The 24,909-nt window shown below is 42.0% G+C and overlaps 2 protein-coding genes across 4 annotated transcripts; one reads left to right on the top strand and one right to left on the bottom strand.

Annotated features, from left to right (window-relative positions):
- Nucleotides 1–9: 9 nt before the first annotated feature.
- Nucleotides 10–750, top strand: LOC107263379 (protamine-like). 2 transcript variants are annotated; one of them, XM_015730525.2, is made up of 2 exons: nt 10–187; nt 276–750. In XM_015730525.2, the coding sequence occupies exons 1-2, from the start codon at nt 123–125 to the stop codon at nt 511–513; spliced, it is 303 nt and encodes a 100-aa protein (XP_015586011.1). In that variant the 5' UTR covers nt 10–122; the 3' UTR covers nt 514–750. The 2 variants fall into 2 exon arrangements, with proteins under 2 accessions (XP_015586011.1, XP_015586010.1); XM_015730524.2 differs by having other exon boundaries at nt 255–750.
- Nucleotides 673–23,200, bottom strand: LOC107263368 (histone acetyltransferase KAT6B). 2 transcript variants are annotated; one of them, XM_015730467.2, is made up of 6 exons: nt 21,980–23,200; nt 17,117–17,764; nt 11,317–11,792; nt 9,692–11,163; nt 6,922–7,307; nt 673–6,643 (listed from the first exon to the last, which is right to left on the bottom strand). In XM_015730467.2, the coding sequence occupies exons 2-6, from the start codon at nt 17,663–17,665 to the stop codon at nt 2,438–2,440; spliced, it is 7,089 nt and encodes a 2,362-aa protein (XP_015585953.1). In that variant the 5' UTR covers nt 17,666–17,764; nt 21,980–23,200; the 3' UTR covers nt 673–2,437. The 2 variants fall into 2 exon arrangements, with proteins under 2 accessions (XP_015585953.1, XP_015585955.1); XM_015730469.2 differs by having other exon boundaries at nt 11,075–11,163; nt 21,980–23,012.
- Nucleotides 23,201–24,909: the final 1,709 nt, after the last annotated feature.

Genomic DNA, 24,909 nt, shown 5'->3' with positions numbered 1-24,909 from the left:
GAGAAATGTCATTTTGACACCGGCCATTTTCGTATTAATCAGAAGTAATTCGAATACCATCAAATTGTAAAAGTGATGCCGTGATCAGTTGCATTTTGCGAAAGCATAATATAAGAACAACAATGGGTAACGGAAACTCGACACCAAATTGTAAACAGCAAGAAAAACGTAAAACAAGACTGGCCAGGTAAGGTGCCCAGAGTCGAAATTTTAACCATAAAAAAAGAGCGTCGCAAATTTTCCTTTCTGCGTAGTACAGATGAATATTCCGGTAGGAATAAAGTCCATAAAATTGGCAGAGGTGGCCGGACCACGAATCCTTTCATCGTCTTCTTCCTGCGTCTACGTAGCAAAAAGCCAAGTAAACCGGTTACAGAGATTGCCCGCCTGGCAGGAAAGATTTGGTCACGAATGTCTGTAGAGGAAAGAAAAAAGTATATCGATCTGGCAAATGCCGAGAAGAAAAGACGCGAGCAAAAGAGACGCAAGCGAAAATGCTCCCGTAGGAAATGACACGTTAATCTCTCGCAAACTAGTCAAGATTGAAGTCAAATCCTGTTCGTTGAGCGTTGACGTCCAATACAGTCAAAAGTCAAAGCAGCGACTATTTCGTAAACTTAAATGAAACTTTAAAAATCCTCTTTGATAATTCCAATGAAAAGTCCCGTCTTATATTCTTCATTTTCGTTTTATTTGTTAGTAGTTTTTTTTATAACTATGTACAATAAATATTGATGTATTTTTACACTATATCTTAGAGACCTTCCTTATCACTTAAAAAGAGTTATGCTAAGAACTTAGCCGTTATAACCGTCACTCTCGCTTGTGCCGACCGCGAAAGAAATAAATGTCAAACCAATATTTCGAAAACGCGTATGTACCATGAATTCTTTGAGACGGGCTATTCGGCAAAAACCGGGTCGAATCTTTTTATTTTTCCCTCTAACATTCCAGGGCACACTGGAATTGGCCACCCGTATGTATTCGTGAAAGATTGTGCAACGATAGAGAATTTACTCGGATTCTTTTTCGTAGGTATTTTGCGATAATACAAAAAATACTTTTTTGTAGGCATGTGGAATAGCCCGCTTTTCTTCTTCGTATTTATATATATAGTATGTATATTATGTATATTTCCGTACAATAGTCGCGTAACTCTTTTCATCAAGAAATGTATATTGTACACGCGTGTACTTTCTGTGCTCTCGCGTTCAGCATGCCGTCTCGTAAAATACTAATTGTAAGTAATAAAACGTTACAATACGAGAAAGCGCTAGTGATTGAATGAGTGTGTGAATCAGTGTACGTTTCTTACGTGATACGAGTAAAATATAATAATGCGTGTCTGCAGTGTAATAGTAATAATAATAATAATGATAATAATCGATAATAATAATAATTAATTATAATAATAGCGATAAGTAGTTTTATGATACAGTAAAGTACAGCGTGCCCCGAAACGTAAACAACAACGTTCAACAATCGATAATATCAAACAGAATATTATTTGTAAGTATTTATATAAATATTATGATACACAAAACGTAACACTGTATTGGAAAATTGGGGAGGGGGGAGGGGGGAAAGCAGGGCGAGAAAAAGAGGGATTGGAGAATTAACCGGGAACATGAGGAATGCCCTGCGAAAAGTAGGAATTTCAATTTACACAAAAATTTGGGAATTAAGGGGGGCAGGTCAAGGAATTCAAGATCATATTGGGATTTTCTTTTTGCGTCTATACATCAAACTTCCAGCAATGTAATATATCTTAGTTTTTCGTTTGAAACGCATAAATGTACAAACCTATGCGTTATCGAGTTATTCCGATGATAACAAGAATTGTACCTTTGAACAAATTTCGTGATAACCCGTCGAATGTTCCTTCGTTGAGATTTCAACAATAAGTAAATTTGAACAGTTAAACTGTATATTTTAAAATGTAGAGAATTGTGTCTAGGGCGAAGACTATGCTTTCAGAAAAGTATTTAAATCCTATGGGGGTTCGAGTAAAAATTTATTCGAAGTCAAAATTTCATCCACAGATCACCATAGACGAAGAAGATGATTTGAACGACTTAGTGAATGGTGCCCTCAAAATATACCTCTGTGCGATATTGTACAATTCGCGAATCTTTAATGGATGTGATTACGAATAAATTTATTATCTCAAGATCCAACGCAATACTGGAAGCAAACCCGCGGGGAAGTAAAAGTTCTTAGTTCTAGAAATTAACTGAACGCAAGTGTAAAACGCATCAACGGGAGTCGAATTTTTTTTTTGAGATAAAAAGAGGCTCGTGTCAATGTTCGCTAAAAAAATTACATCTTGGATTAGCCTCACCGCGGCATCGAAGTCAGGGTAAATAGGAGGGATCGGGTTGGGTTTGAGTATGAAGAGCTATTGGATGAACAATAGATTTTAGGTTAGTTTCTAAGGCTAACGTGGTCTCATGGTACCGTTCAGTGGCTGCATAAGGCTTCCGTTGATGTAACCGTGGTACGTGGTGTACACAGGGTTCTGTTGATGAGGATCCTGGGAGTACGGTGCTGGTACATTGACCACTCCAACGGGTAACTGACTTGCCTGGTTCATGAAACCACCCAGCTGGGCTGCCTGGTTCATATAACCGGTCGCTGGTTGCGCAACTCTGTATCCGTATTGTGCCGCGGCCATCAGGTTTGTATTGAGTGCAACATTTGGACTGACCCTGGTCGCTGCACTCTGCATCTGAGGACAGGCACCACCAGGATCGAGAGTTTGCCTGTAAAGACTTTCACTCGCGTAGGGTTGTGCCAAAGAAGCCATATTCGCATTGGCCGAGGATCTTGAAGTGGATCTGCTCGATGGACCAGGTGTTCCTGGTGGTGGAACGGTATTTACATTGTAGTAGTTTTTCGTGTACCCCAGGGGTACCTGCGGCGGGGTTGGCAACTGTCTCGAAGTCTGCGGCGGTGTCATTGTGTGGGGTATAGGTGGTGGTGGTGTTAAGTTCATTGGAGGTGGAGGTGTTGGCGGGATCATCTCAAGACCATTGGTGAGCTGCTGGAGCTTGGCAAGGCTATGAGAGTTCGCAGCCTGATGGTTTCCAGAAGGGGCGAGACTCGGAGCTGGCGTGTGTGAATGTGGCGGCATCGCGCTTGTCTGTATGTAAAAATTTGTCGCTGTCGTGCTGGGTGTTGGTGCCCCTGATCTTGTCCCTCTGTGTTGAATTACGTAAGTATTCTGCGTGGGAAAGGCCTGCGAGGCTACTGCCATGTAATTCCCTTGGGATATCATGGCATGAGAGTGAGCGGCATGGCTATGTGAATGGTGAGGAACCGGCGGCACCGTCATTGACGATGTCTGTTGGTACTGGGGTGGCAGATGCGTTCCGTGAGCCACGGTACTGTGACCTGGGTGGGCCGTAGTGTGTTGAGAACTCTGCGTATGAGACGTTGGAGGAGTAGCACGATGAGATCTGCTACTCTGCTGCGTGGACCTCGACCTGTGAGTTGTCTGCGACCCGCTTGCTCTCTTGCTGCTGTGGGATTGGGTCTGCTGATGTGCCGGTTGACTGTGACCCATCGGCTGCTGATTCTGACTTTGCTGCGCCAATGACAATTGCATTGGCTGAGGGGTATGGCTTTGCGGTATAGGCTGGGGAGTGTGACTCTGCGGTAAAGGCTGTGGAGTATGACTCTGTGGCATCGGCTGAGGACTCTGCGTTGGTATACTCTGAGGAGTGTGCGACTGCGACAGAGGCTGAGGCGTATGACTTTGTGGCATAGGCTGAGGACTTTGAGTTGGTATGCTCTGTGGAGTATGTGACTGAGGTGTTCGAGGCTGCTGCAGAGGCTGTGGTGTGTGTGGTTGGTGCATTGGGTGTATTGCCACATGTGCTGGAGGAGTATGTTGTGGCATGCTACAGTCAGCGTACTGCACTTGATTAGGAATATTAACAGAGACTGGCGGTGCAGTTATCTGAACTGAAGTTGAAATTGGAGCGGGAACCGATGATGGCATAGATGGTAACGCGCTCGGTGGCCTCTCTACGCTGTTCTGGGACGCAAGATCGCTGGCTATTGATGTTGGAGATTCTAGGCCCAATTGACTTACATCAAGATCACATTGCCCGTAGTGTAATGAATGTACGGAATTTGTCGTAGAATCCGGTGTGTAGACGCCCATAGATGGTAGGTCCGGCTGAGACGGCGGAGTTCTTTTAACTGAACCAGGATTTTCTAAATGTGGAGTCGTTTTCCCACTTTCAGGCGAATGTTGTTTCTCCTCAGGTTGGGCATGAAGATGGCCCGTATCCTGCTCGATAATGGGAATGGATAGTTTTTCTTGAGATGGCGTTGGTGGGGTTTCGGCAGCTGCGGAGACAACGGGAAAATCTTTCTTCACAGGTATATTCAACGAAGGACTCTCAGATTTTGGATGAACCAAAGTCTCTTTGGTATCCTTGGCCCTGTCCCACGTTTTACTTTCACTGGGACTCTGGTCGTCTGATAGGAAGTTTTCTGACTTTTCATGAACTTTTTCCGCTAGCAAAGGAGCCGGCGGAACTGCCGCTGGTGTCTCTACTTCAGGTGCAACGTCTTCTTTTGGAGTTTCCTGTGTTTCCTTAGGTTCCTTTGGAGATTCCTTTAATTGCTCAGTCTGTTCCTCTGCCGGTAATTGCAGTTCAGTTTTCTTTGGACTTGACTTTTCCACGCTTTTAGAAATTTCTCTGTCCTGACTACTTTCCTTCTCACTTTTTTCCTTCGTTATACACGGCGAAATGCAATGAGACTGTGGAATTGACTTGGGCCTCGGAGCAGGTTCTTCTTCCTCGCCCTCGTCCTCGTCGCCACCCTCGTATTCCCCTGGACTTGCAGTAGGAATTTCACTGTCCGCCTGGGTAGCTATCGTGGAATCTTCTACAGACTTGGTTTTACTTTCTTTCCGGTCACTTTGCCTTGGAAACATTTCCGGAATGGTTAATTGTTTGCTCGGTTTGTCTTGCACTTCTTCGAGCGATGGAGACAGAGATGGGGTCGAAACGACTGTATTCTCCTTCCTTCCTTCTTTCTCAGAAGTTTCCGATTTAAGCTCAGTCACCTTCGCAGATTCCACAGCACTGGCCTTTGTTCTACCGCGTCTCGATACCGTCGACGAAGTTTTGACTTCTTTAGCTTCGTCCTTCCCATTACACTGTGCATCTTCGAGAGCCTTCTTTTCTTTAGCCTGTTTAGCTTGAAGATATTTTGTTTGTCTACTCGTGACTTTCATCAAGATATCGTCCAGTTTGCTCTTCTTCTTCGTGGGTTTCTGAACAGCAGGCGTCTTCGCTGTTGTACCTGATGACGCGTCCTTTGGTGGCGTTTTCGGAGGTTCCGCTGGACTCTCTTTCTCGGCTTCTTTCACCTTTTCTTTCTCCACCTCCTTTTCCCGTTCTTTCACCTTCTCTTTCTCTTTTTCCTTTTCCTTCCCTCTCTCCTTCTCCTTCTCCTTCTCCCGTAAAGACTCTCTGGTACGTTTCCTGCTATTTTCTACCTTCTCTTTGTCCTCGGACTCAGTCTTTTCGGAATGTTTACGTTTTCTAACAGGCGTAGGAGCTGGTGTCGGTGTTTCCACAACTGATGCTTTTGCTGTTCTTATCCTTCTCCTGGAACTAACGATTGGCGTAGCCTTCGCCGTATTTGCCAGTGCAGCACTTTTTGGAGTCGTCAATCCTCTTGTCTTACACGTCGATACGTTTTTACCTTCTACCTCCATATCCTCTTTTTCATCTTCAACGTCAGCTACATTTCCACTGTCCTTCTCTAGCTCTTTAACCCGTTCTTTAGATTCCCTTCGAACCATCCGTTGTGGCGTTTTCGGTTTTAACGGTGACGACTTTCTCGCTGCATTTCTTCGACCCCTAGGCCTTTTTTTGATCTTCACTCTTTGGATCTTTTCGACGATCGTCGGAATTGGCTTTGGTTCCGCCAGAGGAGAAGCTTCCGAACTTGTTTCCCCGCCTTCTTCCGGACTCTGATACGGATTTGGAATCTGTGTAAGTAACGGAATCCACCTCAGACAGTCAGGGTCTAATTTGATTCTTGAACTCTTTCGAACCTTCGCCATATGGGCATCAACCTTATCCCAATCGACAACTACAGCCAATTTAACCTTTTCTTCTCCAGGAAGGTAAACCGACCTTATAAAACCTAGCAACTGCATAGCCATTGCTATGTCGTGCGCCGAGACTCCTGTTTCCTTTGTAATATCGCCCAATTTTATCTCATTTACTGCTCGATGTGAGTCCAGATATTCCAGCACCACGCTTTTCCAAAAGGAATGGTAAGAAACCCGACCGAGATCGGAAAGTGGTTTTTCCGGTGTACCTGGGATAGCTTCCACTTTTGATAAAAGGTAGCTGAACTCTATGAGAAACCTTCCAAATCCTTGTCTCTGATACTGTGGCAAAGTCATGATGCAGGAAACGTTGTAACGTTGAGCCGGACAGTGTTTTTCTTTACTGAAGTAACCAATTAAATGGCAACCGTACTTGTCGTTCTTTGTTACTGCATAAAACAGGAATGGTTCCACGTCGTAGTAAAGGGTTTTATGATCCAAAAAGAGTTTTGCCAATAGACACAAGTTCTGACAATAAATCTTATTCACATTACCATCGATCTGAAACAAACAAAATGAGCTCTTAGTACATTCGATTCTTTCGATTTAATTTTCATCAAGCATCGATGTAACTTATATAAAAACTTTCAATAGGGTTACATGAAAACAACATTTTGATCGTTTTCAGATAATTCAGATACAATATTTCGATATTTCACGTCAATCGAGTAAAAAGGGTCGAACATGACATTAGCTTTTTATGTTTCAAAAAATCGAGCGCTTTTTAGATATAGACGTTCTTAATTCTATTTTAAAATATGCCTGAATCCAATATTTACCTCAAAAACAGAAAGACCGTTACATCGGTATATTTCTGTAGCGGGAGGATGGCGCCATTGACATTTGTCCATATGCCTATCCAGAACTGCTCGACTCTTCGTGTATTTCAAACAGAATTCACAGAAGAACAGTTTCGGCAATCTAGCGTACTCCTGGGGAAAAGGACTGGAGTACCACGTTTCAACTTCATAGCGGCCAAAAACTATAACCGCTGGATTTCTCGTGCCAACTCCAGGTCCAGTTCCTCCAGGACTAGCGGAAACTCTGGTATCCTCATCTTCGCTAACCACTGTGAGACGATTAGCGCGTTCTCTGGCTTCTTTAAAAAGGTCCACGTCCTTCTGCGTAACCCCCGGAGGCAATGTTTGGGGCGGCGTGGAATCGTCTGTAAAATAGGGAAATATTGCTTTCCATTTGTCCGTTCGTCCGTCCATTTTGTCTATCTGTCCATTGTCCCACGGCATTTGTATTGCAAACAACAGCGACAAATCATGTTGAAAATAAATTCATATAAATTACGACACACCTAAGAAAGTCACTGATCAACAATGCCTATTAACCCTTTCCCGTCAAATTCTGCAAAATGACTATTTATCGGGGAAACATTTGCAACTGATAAAATAATTAATCAACCAAGTCAATGTCTTAATGTGCTTTTGTAGTTTGGAAGAAAAATACTCAAATGAGTGATACAGTGTCTTTTTCACAAACAATCGACGGAAGTGAAAAATTATATCTGGTCAATCTGACCAGAAAGGGTTAAAGGTTAGATTAAGAAGATAAAAGAAATGGTTTCAATAAGTATCTTAATTTTTATATGAAATTGGACATTGTTTCTAATTCCAATTGACATCAAAGTCACAAATGTAGGTTAATACATTGAAAGCTTTCATTATTCACCAGAAATAGAAAGACTAATTCAAATAAGCGTGACGTTCCAATTGAATTGCATGTGCGTTCCGAGTATTGATTTTCATCGTGAAATGCTCGGAATAACAGGTCAGCGACAGCAGCACGAGTTTACCTCTAAATTCCAAATAATTCCAATTTTGTGCAATATATCTATAAAACGATCAAACGTTACAAAAGTTCAGAACTGCCATTTTTACTATTCAAATCCTGGTTAACTTGAATTATTTACAAGAAAATGCCTCATTTTATATATAAATAAAGTTTGCACATAAGATTTGACCACCTCAGGAAGAACACTATTTTAAGAAAAGAAATGAATAATCGCTAACTATCTCCCTTATCGATTATATAATCAAGTATAAAAAATATTGACATCAATAGACTTCATCACCAAAAGGGATGATCTCTCTGTCTCTGGTGTAGAGTGAATACAGTGTGAATACAAGTAAGAAAGTATAATACTAAATAAATAAAAAGGGAAGGCTAGATAGGACGACACGGAGTGACTTGTATAAACAAGGAATGAATAAGTGCAAGTGGCAAATGAAAACTGAGTGTTAATTATGTGAGTAATAAAAAAAAAAAAAGCGAAGCTTCTCGAAGGTTGAGCCGGTTTGGCAGGATGTGTTGGCTAAGTGTCATGGAATCGGCTCTCCTGCAGCAAGAGATATTACGTTAGAAATGATTAAGAGCACTTTTCATGAAGGATTAAAATCAATGTTATGTATTGAATACGGGGTGGAGCGAATTACAAAAATAAACAATCCAAAAAAAATTACGCCTGCTAGGTCTTAACAGCAGCAGGTAGGCTTCAGTGAATACAACATGACAAATTGAATATCACTCGAGGTCCTACTTTACATATGATTTTATTATTGTACTTAGGTAATGTCCTACAGGGGGGAGGGGGGAGGGGGGGGTCCTACAAAAAAAAGAGATAGATCAAGAGACCACTGAGTGTCTGCCGGTGTAACCAAATTCGTATAAGTTAGCAGCTAACTCAAAAATTCTAAATACTCTTTTATGAAACGTAAGTAAAAAGATGAAGAAAAGAATGAAAACAGGTAAACAATCCGGATTCCTGAGTCAGCCATATTGTCAGCACGCCAAATTCTCCAAAGAGGCAAAACACTTTGACTGCATTGGAGAACGAGGCGTACCAAGAGTCATTAGCATGCAATTAATTAAGTGTTACCCTGTATGATATGGTGTGAACAGAACGAAAGGAAAAGTAAGTGGTAGAACCAGGAACGTGGTAAAAAAAAAATATACATGCAAGTAAACGCTAAAAGTCGTCAAAGTGTAAAATAAATGGAGATGATACATGTGTGCCAAGTCTAGTATAAAAGTTTTTCGTCAACGTGGAGACGGAAGTTTAACTGAGAAGAATTTCATACTCGAGTATATGGAATTCAGTTATTAATATATCTATGGAGATCAGCCGCATGTCCAAAAACCAGAACTAGGACAGACAGACAGACTGACAGACTCCAATTATTTTACACTTTATACACTGCGTTCTGGAAGCATACAGCAAAAACCTGATTGTTCGGGGTACGAAAGAGATTGGCGGAACGCGACAATCTGTACTAGCTGAATTGTTTAAAACAGAGAACGCGCACCCCTCTCGAGTATCTCGGAGTGATTGAATGTAAAAGAGCGCCATCGGAACAATCACGTTATCCTGAAAGAAGGTATGTCACACGCACACAGACACACATCATACCACACCACACCGCCAACACATCCACGGTGGTGAGCAAGGGATTAGATTAGAGGGATGTGGTTGTTCTTTTTGCGATGGGGTGCAACGTTTCGGATGGGGATCATCGTGACTGGGTTGGGGTAGACTCTTACCCTTCCTGGTGGAGCAGGGTGTCGCGCGGGGTGTCGTGGTGGTGTTGGTGGTGGTGGCGCTAGTACAGGCTCGTGGGCTGGATTTCGGATTGGGATTGATGGGGCCGGGATGAGACTTATGGGGGATTGCGGCGGGCTCAGGGTGGCGAGTCTGGATACTCTGGGTGCTCTCCGTAATCGCTTGCTTCTTTCGCAAGTCGTTCTTTGTCGGATCGGAGAGTGATAAGTTGTCCCCGCTGCATTTCACTGCCTGCTCTTTCATCATCTTTCTCCGCTCGTGCTCGTGCCTTTTGCTGTTAACCGCGGTCTTCACGAGATTCGACGGAGTCATTTTTGGTTCGCTCTCGAATAGACTTTCGTCGGATGGCGTGAAAATTCCGGGTCTTGGTACCCTAGACGGCTCGGACTCCTCTTTGTCTTCAGTCTTTTTCCTTTCGGATCTGACTCGCTCGTCCTCGTGCATCTTCGGCACCACCGTATTGCTTTTCGCTGATTTGTGCGGTTTGCTGCTGCTTGTGCCAAAGTCATCGGCGTTAGGCCTTTTCCTTCTGTCAGGAGCATAGTTTGGTGCCTGCGCACCCGATCTGACCCTACTACTATTGCTGGGTGCTGAAAAGAAGTGGCTTAAACCATCGAAAAGACCTTTCAGCTGACCACTACCCGGTTTTACTTTGCTATCGGAAGCATATCCACCGGTCGTTGGGTTTCGCTCCTTTTGCTTCTTTTTCGAATCGGCTGGACTTGCTGCGGGCTGAATGTGAAGCCCGAATGTTGGTTTATTGCTGAGATCTAGCTTGGGTAGAGGGGCACCAAAAGTGTTGGTAATGTTGCTGAAGAACGGAGACTCGACGTTAAGCTTAGCAGCAGCTGCAGCGAAACCCCACGGCTTGTCCTCGTTCAAATCGCAAGAGAACGGACCACCAGGCTTTTGAGGTTCCGAACGTCCCTCTTCGCATTCCTCCGACGAACTGGAATCGCTCGACTCGCTCGAACTCCCTTCCTCCTCATCATTTTCATCGTTTTCGTCATCGTCATCCGAACTCTCGCTAGCCGAAGTATCACTGTCACTGGCCTCGCTACTGCTGCTGCTGGACAGAGTCGGTACCCTTCTACCGGCTAGAGCTTTCTTAGGGGTGGTACTCCCCCTAGAAGACCTAGGACTAATGCTCTGCGAGGATCTAGATTTATTACCGCCCCCCACCCTTTTCAATTTATTATGGTCCGCATTGAACGCGCTCAACCTAAAGAACTTTTGCTTCTCCTTGGAGATCCGATCGTTCTTTTCCTCGAGGAGCCTACCCTGGCCTGCGAGTTGGGTGGGGGCTTGTGATACGGGAGAGGACATAAGGGCTGGTTGACGAGGGGAGACAACACCCGCATTACCGTCCGAGCTGCTGTCCACCTGTGCCACCGCAACGCTGCTTTTCTTGCCAGGGGTCGACACCGTCAGGCTCTTTCTTGAAACTCCCGACCTGCAGATCGTCAAACAAACTCTTAATATAAATCAAATAGACTTTTCATACTCTGTGAATGCACTCTGTTTTATCTACAAAGTATGGTCTACGCTATAAGTCAGTATATCTAAAAAAAATATATATATACCAAAATCCCTTTTGAGAACTCACTTTCTATTTTCCCGCATTTTACTGAGCCTTTTTCGCGTACTGGTAGGAGTATTGCCGTCGGCCGACGAAGCTGTGTCTTGATTCTTCTGCTTCTTGGCATCGTCCTTCGGGGTGTTCGGCGTATGAGCCGTCTGACAATGTCTACAACTCCACGGCGCCTTATTCTTCTTATCGAGCGCGGGATCCAAACAACTCGGATGATAACACTTAACGCAACCCGCACACTTCACCAAATAGTTCTGAGACTCTCGCTCCAGTTTGCAACCAGCGCACGTAGGAGAGCAATCGTCGCAGGACCACGTTGCGCCCCTGTCGACGAGAATCGAGAGTTCCGCGGGTGCACAAGAGTTGTGCAACGCTGCACCACAGACGCTGCATCGGCTCAACTTTTCTGCTACGTTTCGCTTCGTATTGTTGTTGTTGCTCGCTGTCGTAGCTCCCAAGCATTCCTTGCATATTGGCAGAGGGGCCGGCAGCTGTAAAAGTAAAGACAACATTGATTAATAAAAAAGACATTAATATTACCCTAATAAGTATACGATAAGAAAATATTCAATACAAAAGAACAAGAGTTCATAAGAAACCAAACACCCGTAAAATTTTTACTATAATTTCCACCTCAAATAAATTCACGTTAAATTCAATTACTGTGTCGCGTGGCACCCAGTCACAACGTTTACGGGATATAAAATACAAGGCGAACCAGACTCGATCCCCATTGCCCCAAAACATTATACCGGGTGACTCACTGGAATTATACGTGCGTTATCGTACGACGGCAAAAGTACGTTCCCAGATCAGCAGGAGGGCAGGTACAAGATATAGGGGTCTAATTAAGAACAGTTGAGGGGTCAGTAGTCCACGACTAGGTAATTGATAGCGAGTATTAATTTATCTTGAAGGTATCCGTTTTTTTTTTTTTTCCTTTTCTTTTTAACACAATGGTTCACGGTCGGACAGTTCCGTACAAATATACCATTCGTGACTCGCTTGCGTATAGTTGAATATCGGACAAGGAAACATTGTAGACACAACTAGCAAGACGAATAATTATTCATACCGACATTGCTTCAAGTTTTATCTTGGCATCGGGAGGGTGCATCTCATTAATTAAATATGTATGGGTTCACGGCATATGTATGCGGTGCATATACCGAAAAGATGTCTAATTGGAAGAATGAAGGATAAACCAGTTCCATATACGTTGCCCACGAAAAACCTGACGCTATGACGTTATACCATATACAGGCTCATCCAAAAATATACAAGGGAGTTGGGCCCATGAATGGATGACTCTCGTGAATGGCAAGTAGCCGCTTAAGGCACGACGTTTTAACCGCCGGTAAACTGTATGTGGAAAAACAAAATTTTTTGTCGCCTTCGACCACTCTTATCAGAGAGATACGCAAGTGCCAACGTAAACAAGGGATTGTTAAAAATAATAATCTATCAGCGGGACACACGTTCGTTCAACGTTATATTTACGAAGTTTGTTGACGTTAATGCAATTATTATGTATAACAGGCAGACATTACGATGTTATACGTTAGGTTATGTCAACGTTTCCATAATCTCTGAATTTTCGTTATCAACAGGAACTTAATGAATATCCTGAATGCTCATTATGCATAAGTGCATACGTACGATCTTATACTGGGTAGTCCAATCGAAAGTGGTTAAAACAAGAAATGGCCTTTCGTTGTTGTGCGTGTATTCATTTAAATCACTCTTGTTACACGCGGTGTATACATTTAAATGACTTTTTATATATTGTACGTGAGAAAAATTCACGTGAGAAATTACTTTTTTTTCCATCTAAAAGCAAATTTCGTAATTTTACGCATTTTGGGCAACGGTTATTATAAATAACGGTTTCTTTTGGTGCTTTCTAAATTTCACGTTCTCTTCCGGAAAAATTATTTTTGTAAATAGAATTTTTCGAAATACCAATATCAGGCGTGAGGGGAATTACTTGACAGTTCAGACATTCTGAAACTCAAAATTGGAAGCAGTTCCTTATTCCAATCAATACCACATTATCGTTTACGACTGACTTCAGAGTTTAAGAGCACCTTTTTAAAACTTCGTCCCGCAGCATCCTTCGATTTAATTAAATAATGATAATTCCGACATTTTTCAACGAGTAATTTAATTATATCTTTACGGTTCTATTGCTCCGATCTGGTTGTTACAATTTTCAATTATTCCCAACATTCGACAGATGCATTCTTCGATTTTCATGAGAAACTGGTTAAACAATTTTTCAATACCGAATAATATTCTTAACTTTTCCTCCAAATTTGTAGACCGAAAATATTTACCAAGTCGTTCAAGCCTGCGAATATCGGAATTGTCTAAAATTAATGACTGTACAGATATAGATAATCCAATATCTCAAACTCGAGAAAACTACCGGAAATACAGTGTAACGTGAAAATCCAAATATACCGACTGTATCATCACAGATTATCTTTCGGTAAACACAAGAAGTTTTCATAGTCGAGTAATTCAATAAACAATTTAACGTGGGAACGAGTCACGAACATTTGCGTACAAGAAGGCTACAGCGTGTACACAAAGCAGTACTTTGTACACAGTAAAGTCAATTCATCATCATCACAAGAATTCTGTAAACCATATTACGGTTACTTGAGAGCACAGAGTAAGAAATGCGGTCGCGAGATAATCGCGCACATTGCAATTTGTATCTTATCGCGATTACGTAAAACATAAAGGAAGCAAATACAATCTTATCCAGATAGCGTCACGATACCGGTCAAAAATATTATCCAAACAGATTTAAGAATTTTTGTAAATAATTGGAGAACGTAAAAAAAAAGCAACTGTAAAGCTGCCAATAGGTAATAAGAATATAATGTAGCTGGCTAACTTAATATTAACGATTTATTTCTATCGAGGGAGAACGAGCAACACTGTTTCAGTTCCATGTAGCAAATCCCCAAATGGGTTCATCGTACGGAACGCGGAACGGAACGTAATCGCTCAAAGACACGGTTCAGCCAATAAACGTCTTTGTACGAGCAACGACCTGTTGCACGCTAAAGGCGAACAGAAAAGCGAGAGAATCAAGAGAGAGAGAGAGAGAGAGAGGGGGGAAGGGCGACCAATCACCAAGCAAGTGGCAACTGATTGGACGATTAAGCGGTTAGCCGATAAATCAGCAACTCACTGCCACTACACTACAATCTCCTCCAAGTTCTCCTTAGGAGCGTTCCTTTTTTTTTAATTCCTAATTCCACGCGGAAGACAACTTATTATCAGTGTCATTAGTCGATCTCCGATAATTCCCAATAGAATCTACATGCCGAGGTATATATTTCATAAGGATGTCATCCTCCGCCTCTGTCAACTATCAATATTATTACACATCAATATTATTACACGTCAACATTGTCAGGTTTGACGTTCTCTAACATTAATCCTCTTTGAGTACTATCGACCAACTGTATACGTAAAACTGATTATACGTGTCATCGAGGCGTTCCTAAAGTCACTGAACGCGTTGAGACATGACCCGCAAATGAATGTGAACACGGCTTACGAAGGGATTGCGTCATTCGGTACGAATGTGAGCGGGTCGTAAAAAGCGCGGGAAAGTCAGAGGCAGTCGTTGTGACGGCGAAGAAGGTGCCAGAAGGAGTAGACGGAGGGGGGATAGAGGGGGGGGGGAGGCAAACCGAATCGCTGAACCACCCGAATAAACTGCCGAACCACCTGACTGCTTGCGTCGGCGTTCTCTACCGCCTGCTGCTCCGACAGGCACGAAACGTCGGTGAAAGAAAAAAGAGTCATTCCGCGGAGGATCAATATGAGAGAACGATATACAAACGAGTCGCCGGAAGTCGGCCCAGATAGCTTGGCTCTGCCGACTATTGAAGTTGCGGCTAAGTTCACCCCAAGGCGTGGGCACGCTGCGTGACTCGCCAACTCGAAGAAATAAGCGTAACGAGAGCGTTACCCGTACGACTATTATTCCTCTATCGGGCGTCCTGTCCTCGAAAATTATATCCCCACTTTAATCTCAACTTCGCTCCCACGGTCTTATTTAAATGCTACGTATTTTTTTTTTCGCTCGCCTATTTTCACTCAATTACGTGCTTCTTCGTCTCGAGGGAGACTTGCGTAATTAAAAATCAAATCATTAATTGTTAGCGACTAATTCTTAAAACATTAAACTACTTATCTCATGATTCATGAGGTTTGCTTTGTTAGGCTTTCGGATTAAGTCTTACAACGTACTACGTACTACGTACTGCTAATACGTAGTGGGAAACTATTAATTTCATACTTTACAACGGAATAGTTGCCAGCGTTTAACAGCACGCTGATGTGTATATTTTAATTCAATCGGTTCCACGTGTCAACTTGGAGAGTTGGCACTATGATTAAAATGCACACGTAACACAATGTAACCGAACTTCCAGTGAATTTAGTTATTAAAATAAATCGTGCTCGTTCCAAGTCAATTCCTCGTGGCGAGTCTTTTATTATCTACGATAAATCATATAAGCTCGTCCGTTCCTTTGCGTTATACGTGAAAGTGAAAATTAATTTCTCAACCGAAGAAGAACCATCAACTATGCCGGTAAAAGAATTGTAAATCGGTCACGTTTTATTTGTTCATTTTAGAAACTCAAGTCGTACCTGGAAGTAGGTACAGACTGCATCAAGACTTTTGTTGCACGTTTGATTCCCGAAGTTTTCGTTAAAACAGAGCGCGAACAACAAAAATTGACATGACGTCAATTGCTATATGTACAGTAATTACGAAATGCAACTTGAAGATAATTATGTTGATACTACTTGTTTGTAGATCCATTACGTATTTAAATACCGCTTTTACGATCGTTACGAATGAGCTCGTTGTGATATCACTGTATCGGTATTCCGACTGAGAAGTCAACCTTGCTTCGCTGAGACACCCTGTATAAAGAAGCAGTGAACGGACACGGCGGCAAGCTAAATAATCCCGATGTATATACCGATACATATCAGAGGTTTACTATACTCGGTGTTTAAGAACGAATAAAGATTTTACAGAGTTCAAGGTCGCGATACGCTCGCTACTGCCATTAGGATTGAGGTCCCTATTCATAGAGAATTCAAGGGCATAACAATCTACTGGCTATAAAATTAGTCTAACTACTATTTCAGTTTAATAGATATAGAGTGGCAATTTCCGACTTGCGGAACACACTTTTATATATGCTTTTAAAATGAGACGCAACGTATATTCTTTAATTATATTCGTCATCGACGATTCGACGAAGAGCATTTAACCAAGTTATACGAAGTATTATTGACCACGACGCCAAAGAAGGGTCAATAATCGAATTACAGCGTCAGTATATCATTCGGTAAAAACCCTTAAAGGGTGGTCCTTCAGTGTGGCAGCTTAACGATCAGACTTCCTCGAGAGTTTACCCGGTACTGGTGAAATGTCTTGAATCAAGTATCCAGCGATTACTTGAACTTTAGCAAGTGTCCGCAATAGATATTTTCCAATTATAATGAAATTGCCAACAGGCACGGGTGATCGCTGCCTTATAAGGCTTGCAACTGTTTTTTTGTTTTTTTTTTTGTTTTTCAAGCTGCGCTTGTAGATCAGACTCGGCTAACGATGACAGACACGACTCTGTACCACTTTCAGTGGTAAGCATGAAAACCAATACAGCGTTGCTCGTACCTTCGGCTAAAAGTATTGAATTTTATACATGACTCATGGGTGGAAAAGCATTAATTATACAGTTAGACTAAAAATAAGTGACGAAAGACTCACCTTATTCGGCAACGAATCGGACGAAAGGTTATGGGAGGTCTCCGGTACCTTCTTGGCAGAATTGGGTGGTCTGTCAGGTTGCCTGAAGAGCCGCCCATCCTGTATAACGAATCCTCTATCAACGGCCCTCTTGGCCGAGAGCCTCAGGGCAGTCCTGAGGTCGCCGTCGGCTTCTTCCTCCACGGTGTGACTCTGCCTCACGTACTTCTCGATGTTCTTAAGATTTGAGCCATCGCGTTCGCCGAGTTCTCGAACGGCCTTGCCGACGACCTTGCTCAGGTCTGTGGCCTTGCCAACCTTCAAAGGCCTCGACTGCAGCCCACCCGGATCCTTGTAGGACGACTGGCCCTTGTTGAAGATCTTGAGAACGTCACCGCGCTTGACGGCGATCTCCAGGTGCTCCGCGATCTCCTCCTCGTGGTAATTGTGGTGCTGACGGATCGCGTGGCATATCCGCTCGACACTCGGTCGCTGTTTCTGGCTGCGGATCTTACGGATCGCGTCCAGAAACCAGGCCGACCACGTGTCAGCGGACTCGTGGTCCCCCATCTTTTACCCGCTTTTATCCGTGAACTCCTCGCATTCACATTATGTCGCAACCTCCAAGACGCCCGCTCCTCTCCAACCTCCACTTTTTCCAGCCTGACTCTGTAAAAGAAATTATTATTTTTTTCTCTCAATAACTTTCAAGCAAACACGGCGTTACCTTGTAATCGACAAAATGCGTATAACGACTGGATCGCGAATTTTATTTCACGACGGTGCATCGCAGTCTGGACAAGAAGTAAGGTAAAGGAAGATCACAGTGTACATTTCACTTTTTAACGTTATTACCCAATTGTATTATTTTTACGGATTGGATCGGCAATAAAGTTACGGAGTCCGCATAGAATGATACATTTCTTTAAAGAGCGGTTCGCTTGTTAGACAGGAAATAGTATATCTCGGACGTAAAATTGCTTTGCTACGTTTTACGTAATAAAAAAAAAGACGTTAATACTGTTACTCGAGAAATTATTTATAACATTCTCGAAAGTATTAAAATCTTATGTACCGCGTAGGTATCGACTTATCCAAAAGGATCAAGAAAGTTGCTCCCTCCTCGATTAAACAATATTACCTAGTATTACTGCAGCCAGAGTTAGACCAATCGGATAAATTTCCATAGCATTTCCAACAGTCAGTCGTTACATTTCTGAATAACCCTATATATATAATGTAATGATTACGAAAGAAAAATATATGCAAACATGGAGCTCAAGGATTTCTCATAAATATACTCGACGCCGCGAAACGTACAGTGAATAAATAAAAGTTTATTCTCGGAACGAAAGCACTGATCTTCAAAACAGAAAACGCATGATTAAGCAGCTATCTCTTTGATCGGTGAATTTACACGTGTAAGTCGAACGTTACACGGCAATGTCGAACGAGACATTAACGATTAGTATAAGCGATTGCTAGTGAGCAGCGAGTCTTAAGAAAGACGACAATTTCACCTAGATAGTCTGACACGATAAATTCGCGTATAACGAGCACACGAGTAGTATAAAAACGTATCAATAAACTTTCACCATAGGAAGATCCAGCTGATCGTATAAGGTCACGATGATAAAAAAAAGAAGTGACAGACGTCCAGGAATAATAATACCAGCGTTCCTGGTACAACGTATTAACTTGGAAATTGAGAATGTCTATCAGGATATCGAACTCGACGGATTTGTACAGTGGCATACATAAGTGGCATCGGTAAACTTTCTCCGTAAAGGGTTAGCCGCTGGTAGCGTTCACCGATCTTACAAAGAGAGACATTTAAAGGGGGATTATATCCAGGAGTCTTATTGCGCAACACGGCTGTGCGACCTATCGGCGCGTACCTACACACCCACCCAGTAGTTCTTAATAAGAATGCTTGAATTTACGACGTATCAAATTAATTGGCTAACAAGTCATGACCGACCAACGCTAATAATCGAGTATAGGATGCATTGGTTTTAATAAGAATTTTATTTTCAATTTCAAAGAGCATAACAAAATTTCAGGTAAATATTAAAAATTAAAAAAAAGAGTTATAAAATTACAATACTGCAATACAGGTCGCATAAGATTCATTAAGTATAATAAAAATGAATTTGCATGTATCACCTATTATTTATATACCAATATTACGGTTGATAAAATTAGTACCCTTGGGTATTAAAAGCATAGCATGATAGCAATGTGGTAATATTATAAGTCACGCGTAAGTTGTGAAGGCGATAATTCAAATGGAGCCTTTCCCGCCAATTTTCTACCCTGACGCAGCAGACAGCTGCGAGCCGTCTGGAATTTTCCGGGTAGGGTGAGAAAGACACATTTTAATACTCGATGAAAAAGGGTCAGTAAGATCGTCTGTCCTTCGTGTGCCTTTGAAATGGCAGGAAGTAGCACGAGCAGACGTTTCCTCTTGGAGAACGAAAAGGGATCAGTTGTTTTTTTTTATTTACCTACATTCCTGTTGAACTGGTTGCGGTTGAGTTTAGGAAGTCTGGATCGAAAAACTTGAGGTAAATCAGAGAGACAAGGAGTTTAAGAAAATGCAAACTAAGTAACAACAAAGCAATATGCATTAATAAGATACTCTAGTAATTTAATACAATTTCAAACACCGCGCGCGTGTGACGCGTCAGAGTTTTGGGAATGAGTTGCGACGATTTTTACATATATTTGTACTTCACTCTATTTACTTAATTGTTCAATAGATTCCTGATAAATTTAAAACGCGCAATCAAACGTCGCTTTACAGAGTTTCAGCGCTGATTACAAAGCGACTATAATCTATATTAATTCCCTGCGGTCGAAATACGGGATACTCACAACAGGATACCCATGCCAAAAAGTTTTACGACCGCAAGCAGTTCGTATCACTCGTATAATGTACCCACGTGGCTTGTGAGTTGATTAATTAATTGGTAGTAAGATACGTGATGTAAACGAACCAGTGTACAAAATAATATGTACCCGCGTAAATTTACATTCATTCCCCTGATTTATGCATTGCATGGTGTTGGCCAATTATTCTTTGGCATGAGTGTATAAGAGAGATCCCTAGAACTAGTTCAGTGTAGATGATAGATAATCATATTATGGTATTAGTATCGTCGTGTCAATTATTATTAATTTTGCAAACACTATTTTTTCTCACGTCTAGGGAATATTTTCATAGTCCAATTATGTTGGTCGGCATACGTACATAGATTAGTTTGACAAGAGCTCGTTCACGAGGTAAAATAAATAACGTAATTCGACTACTGTTTCTGGGCATTGTTAATGCTGTAAGAGGTTCGGAAACATTTTGAGAAATTATCTTCTTTTTGCTTACAAAATTCGAGACTGGAATTTATAACCGTGATCAGTCAAAGACACTATTAACTTATTGATGTAAAGTGTGTAAAGCTGAGAAAATTAAAAATATGCTACGTTCGGGTGAATGGTGAATCGATTTTTATATATTGATTGCTAAAAAAAACTTGGAAAGGAACACAACGCTATAGGAGCGACGGAGCAAGGAAAAACATAGCACTTTAGTGTAATCGGGCAAGAAACAAGTATCTTATAAGAGTGTCTGGTGAGAGAGTGTGTACCTTGACCTAGGCGGTATCCGTCTCGTTTCACGGCAAGAGAAAGAGGAGAGGTTGACGGAGAAGGGCGAGAAGGATGGAATGGAAGAGGATGAATAGCAGGAAAAGGAGTACGACGGAATACCGAGGTCCAAGGGGAAAGGCTGAGGAGGCCATACTGGTGTCTCTTAATAAGTAAAATACAAAATAGTATAGACGCGTGATGTGTATTTGCCCGTCGACGCGGGACGAGGGGTAAGGGCAGCAGTAGCAAGAGCACCAGCAGGCCGGCTGTTTCTTGGGACCCTCTCGCTCTGGCAAGAACAAGCAACCGAACAAGCAAGAAAGTAAGGAAGGAAAAGGCAGCTGCTGCTACAAACTGGGAAACGATTTGTTACCGTTGCAGCCGCCCGTCGCCCAACGTCCGTCGGTTCGACGACATTGCGTTGCTCTAGACGTAAGACGAGGATGTTACTAACATGTCAGTTTTTTATGGCTCGAGAGACATGGACAGCTACGGGTAATCGAACGCTTAGCCGGCCTCTCGCTTCTGCCCCCCTCGTTATTTAGCCGGAGGAGACTTTCTGAATGGCGAGAATGATATGAGCTGTCGAGCGGGAGCCGTCGGTAGCCATTTTGCCCGGCCTTTACGATTTCCCTCGTTTCCTCCGAAAATTTGGTTTTCTAGTAAACTTGTCGCTCTATTAAGGAAAAATAATTAATTTTTTTAATACTTTTTGAAAGAACGTTGCACGACACGGGAACGATGTCGCGTAAACGTTATTACCAAACTGCGAACGTAGCGATTGATAAGTAAACTTTTTTCCACTTTTCAATGAGGTGTTTCTTTTTACCGACAGACTTTGAGCGGGACGCGGCAGAAAAGTAGATGTCTAGATGTTTCAAGTATACGCAAACGGAACAATTAGCGCAATGATTTGATGTGGACTGACCTCACTGTTCTCGAAGCCCGTCGGTCAGCCATCTTGGCTAAAGTCTCGGTATTACTCTTTCCATGTATTTTCCCGCTTTATACCGGAGCCATGACGCAAAGTGTCGTGACCAGTGCAAAGAAACAAGTCTGACCCAAGAACAGGTAGTAGCTTTATAACGAAAAAGTGTTGCGAGCAGAAAATAAATATGACAAAAGTCAATGGGAACGGAGAGCGTACGGGTTCAACGAGTAAGCCGAGCCGTCCGTATGCGTCGGGCGGAAAAAAGCGGGTTCTGCCATGTCTTACTCTTCGTTTCTAATATGTATTACCTTTTAGGTGAGTTCCATGTATAATCCTCGAGGTCGTAGTCGAAGAAAGCGTCGCGGTCACTATGTCGCGATCACTAATTATTTCGTTAAAACGGCGTCACATTTCACAAATCAACAAAGGTTACCACTTGACAAAGATGGCCGTAAGGCTACTGCGCACGCGGTGGGGGCGCTGCGCGTCACTCGGCGGATTCTCGAAACCCATGCCTGCTTGCTCGCTTGCCTGTTCGCCTGCTTGCTTACTTGCTTCCTTGGCTGCCTGTCTGTCTGTCTAGCCCTCTGCTTGTCCGTGAGTCTCCTCGGCACTGTCACACACTAGCACACACTGTTGCTGGCCAACCAAATGCCTCGCACGCACAATACGTCGCACTACGTCGTCGTCGCTGTTGTCGATTACTATGTGCCGCGCAATGAACCGGCCGGACGGACTCGATCGAGAAGAAACCGGGGCAGACAAACGATGCACGCCCTCGGTTTATTTTGTGTTGCAATCTCGTAAACGAACCTTCCTCCACACGACTAACATTCAATAAATCATTTTCAAACTGTTATCTTGTCTATGAATTGACACGCGTTGTCTAAGGATTTCTTAATGAGATTATTGATTTTTTTTAATACAGTCAGACCAAACGGCTATCCGCCATCAACCTCCTCTCTCTACTAGACACCACGCTGCACTGCCTGCCACATTACGTTATTGCTCTCTCTCTGTCTCTCTCTCACTCTCTCTCTCTCTTGGCTTCTTTTACCCCCATTTCGCTCCGCTTATATCTCTCAACATATACACTTCCCCTTCGTTGTCCACGCTCTGGTCTTTTCTCTTTTTTTCTCTGTTTGTCCCTTTACTTTCTGAACGATACACAGAGGGACACGTCTTCTTACACGGTTTTACTGAACTTCATCACGCCAATCCACTCTTCTGTATTGAATTGACATGCGTTCTTCACAATTTACTCGTGAGATTATTGATTTTTTAATGTGCTGCTGTTCCCGGTGTGCCATACGATAACAGACTGTGCGACGTGCTAACCGGCATCGCTGTAACTGTCATTTTATTCCGTTGTAAACTGCGTCTACGCTCGACTCTCGATGATTCAATTTTCGTTCATTCACTCGGACGTTTGACGTCAAAAGTCTTTTGATAATTATTCAAGAATTACGTAATAAATTGTATCGATATATTTTTACGCTTTAATGTAATAAGCTTGTCAATAAAAACTTGGTATAATAAAAAATTTGTATTGGAGTATGAATGACAAGGTACTCCTAAAATATTCATTTTTGAATTCACGTAAGCACGAATTTCATCGTATGGTATGGAAATACGTAATTAAAATATAAATGAAAATACTTGCTTTTAAAAACGAAAGGAAACCCTCTTCATAATATAGTATTATATCAAATTGGAACGTAAAAGAAATAAGAAGCTTTAATTAAGTAGAGCCGTTGAATCATTTGCTAAATTACACGTCCCAGATTCATGTAATGCCTCAATTATGCGTAAGCACCATCGAAATTGTCTCCTGCCATATAAAACCCCTCGTAACGTTCCCAACTGACGAATTATGCCTTAAATTGTCAACTGTTACTTTATATAAATTTTGTATGCATATTTTTGTAATGCGCTTATTAAGCATAATGCAAGCTTACACAAACGATTTAAGGCTGCTGTCTGGCTGGAAAAAGTTTCGGTGTTGACTCGAGCGTTGACTAGTGGCGAAAGTACGAAGCTCCGACAGGGGCGTCATGGCTGCAATATTTGGGGGTTCCTTCGCAAAGGGTGCCAGGCACCTCACAAAATTTTCAAGAAATTGTTTTTTTATTATATTGTGTGCGTTCAGTACTTCGACTCCATTACTTTTCTTATCATGTTGCTTTTATAGTAAAGAGAATTCCATCATTTTTCATTTCCGCTCTAAAAATCTTGTTTGTTATAATTACTGGTAGCTAAACACTGATATTTACATTCAAAAGTGCAATTTTTTATGTACATACGAATTCACAAAACTTCAAAGTCGACTTTCTTGAGAATTTTTGAATATGACATAGACCTGCTTTGGGAAATTACGATTCGAATTCTCAACTTCACGTACCATGAGTAAAAAAGATTACAAAAATCCGATTGTTGGAGACTCTCCTTGTAAAAAATATTCTAATATTCCGTTACGTTTGCGATATTAGTCTTTGCGACAGTCTATGCTAATTATTAAAAAAATAATAATATAATGCATACAGATTGTAGAAAGTTTTGGTACTAAGCTCAAAAAGTTATATTTAATTTGTTATTCACAATTTAATTGTCTAAACGACTAACGAGTGACTGACTAATAATAGGAATCTCGTATTAGGCGTTAAATGTTCTTACATTGAAAAGCATAAAATATAATCTTATCAACCGAAGTTCGTCGTTTAAACAATTAAATTGTTAATAACAAATAAAATACAACTTTTTCAGCTTGATACCAACATTTTCTGAAAACTGTAAGTACTATTACTTTTTAAATAGCTACCTCGTGGACGGCTAACAAGACAATGGCGTAAAGAATATATATATATATATAGCGAGTCGAGCCAAGCGTCTAGGCTGGCTTAGCTCTTCGCCAGCAAACTTGGCTACACACATATACTATATGTGTGTGTAGTTTTGACACAACGGTACTATGCTACGGGCCCCGCAAATCGCTCACGTTACTGAGATCTACGGCGAGAAACAGCTATCGCCATCTATTGGATTCTCAAGATAGTAAAATACGGGCCGAATCTAATTTGCCGTTTTTTGCGTTTGTCAAACAGTTATTGACAAAATTATTAGATCAGCCCGCTTTGTATCGTCCATAGCAAGGCGGATCTTCTCGATTAAAGTGTGACGAGTGTCCTGATTCGCAGAAAAATGGGATTTAGTGAACGGTCGTAATGGCGGCGCCCATGAT

This window comes from Cephus cinctus, unplaced genomic scaffold, assembly GCF_000341935.2.
Source record: "Cephus cinctus unplaced genomic scaffold, Ccin1 Ccin1_scaffold0153, whole genome shotgun sequence".
NCBI lineage: Eukaryota > Metazoa > Arthropoda > Insecta > Hymenoptera > Cephidae > Cephus > Cephus cinctus.
Note: the sequence above shows the minus strand (reverse complement) of the source record. Positions and strands in the feature narration are given on the sequence as shown.

Excerpts from the sequence above, each read along its gene's own strand:
- LOC107263379 (XM_015730524.2), top strand. The coding sequence starts at position 123 with ATGGGTAACGGAAACTCGACACCAAATTGTAAACAGCAAGAAAAACGT. Across the intron at positions 188-254 it reads CGTAAAACAAGACTGGCCAG|TACAGATGAATATTCCGGTA; the intron begins GTAAGGTGCCCA and ends CTTTCTGCGTAG.
- LOC107263368 (XM_015730467.2), bottom strand. The coding sequence starts at position 17,665 with ATGGGGGACCACGAGTCCGCTGACACGTGGTCGGCCTGGTTTCTGGAC. Across the intron at positions 11,793-17,116 it reads CCGATTCGTTGCCGAATAAG|CTGCCGGCCCCTCTGCCAAT; the intron begins GTGAGTCTTTCG and ends TTACTTTTACAG. Across the intron at positions 7,308-9,691 it reads ACCCTGCTCCACCAGGAAGG|ACGATTCCACGCCGCCCCAA; the intron begins GTAAGAGTCTAC and ends CCTATTTTACAG.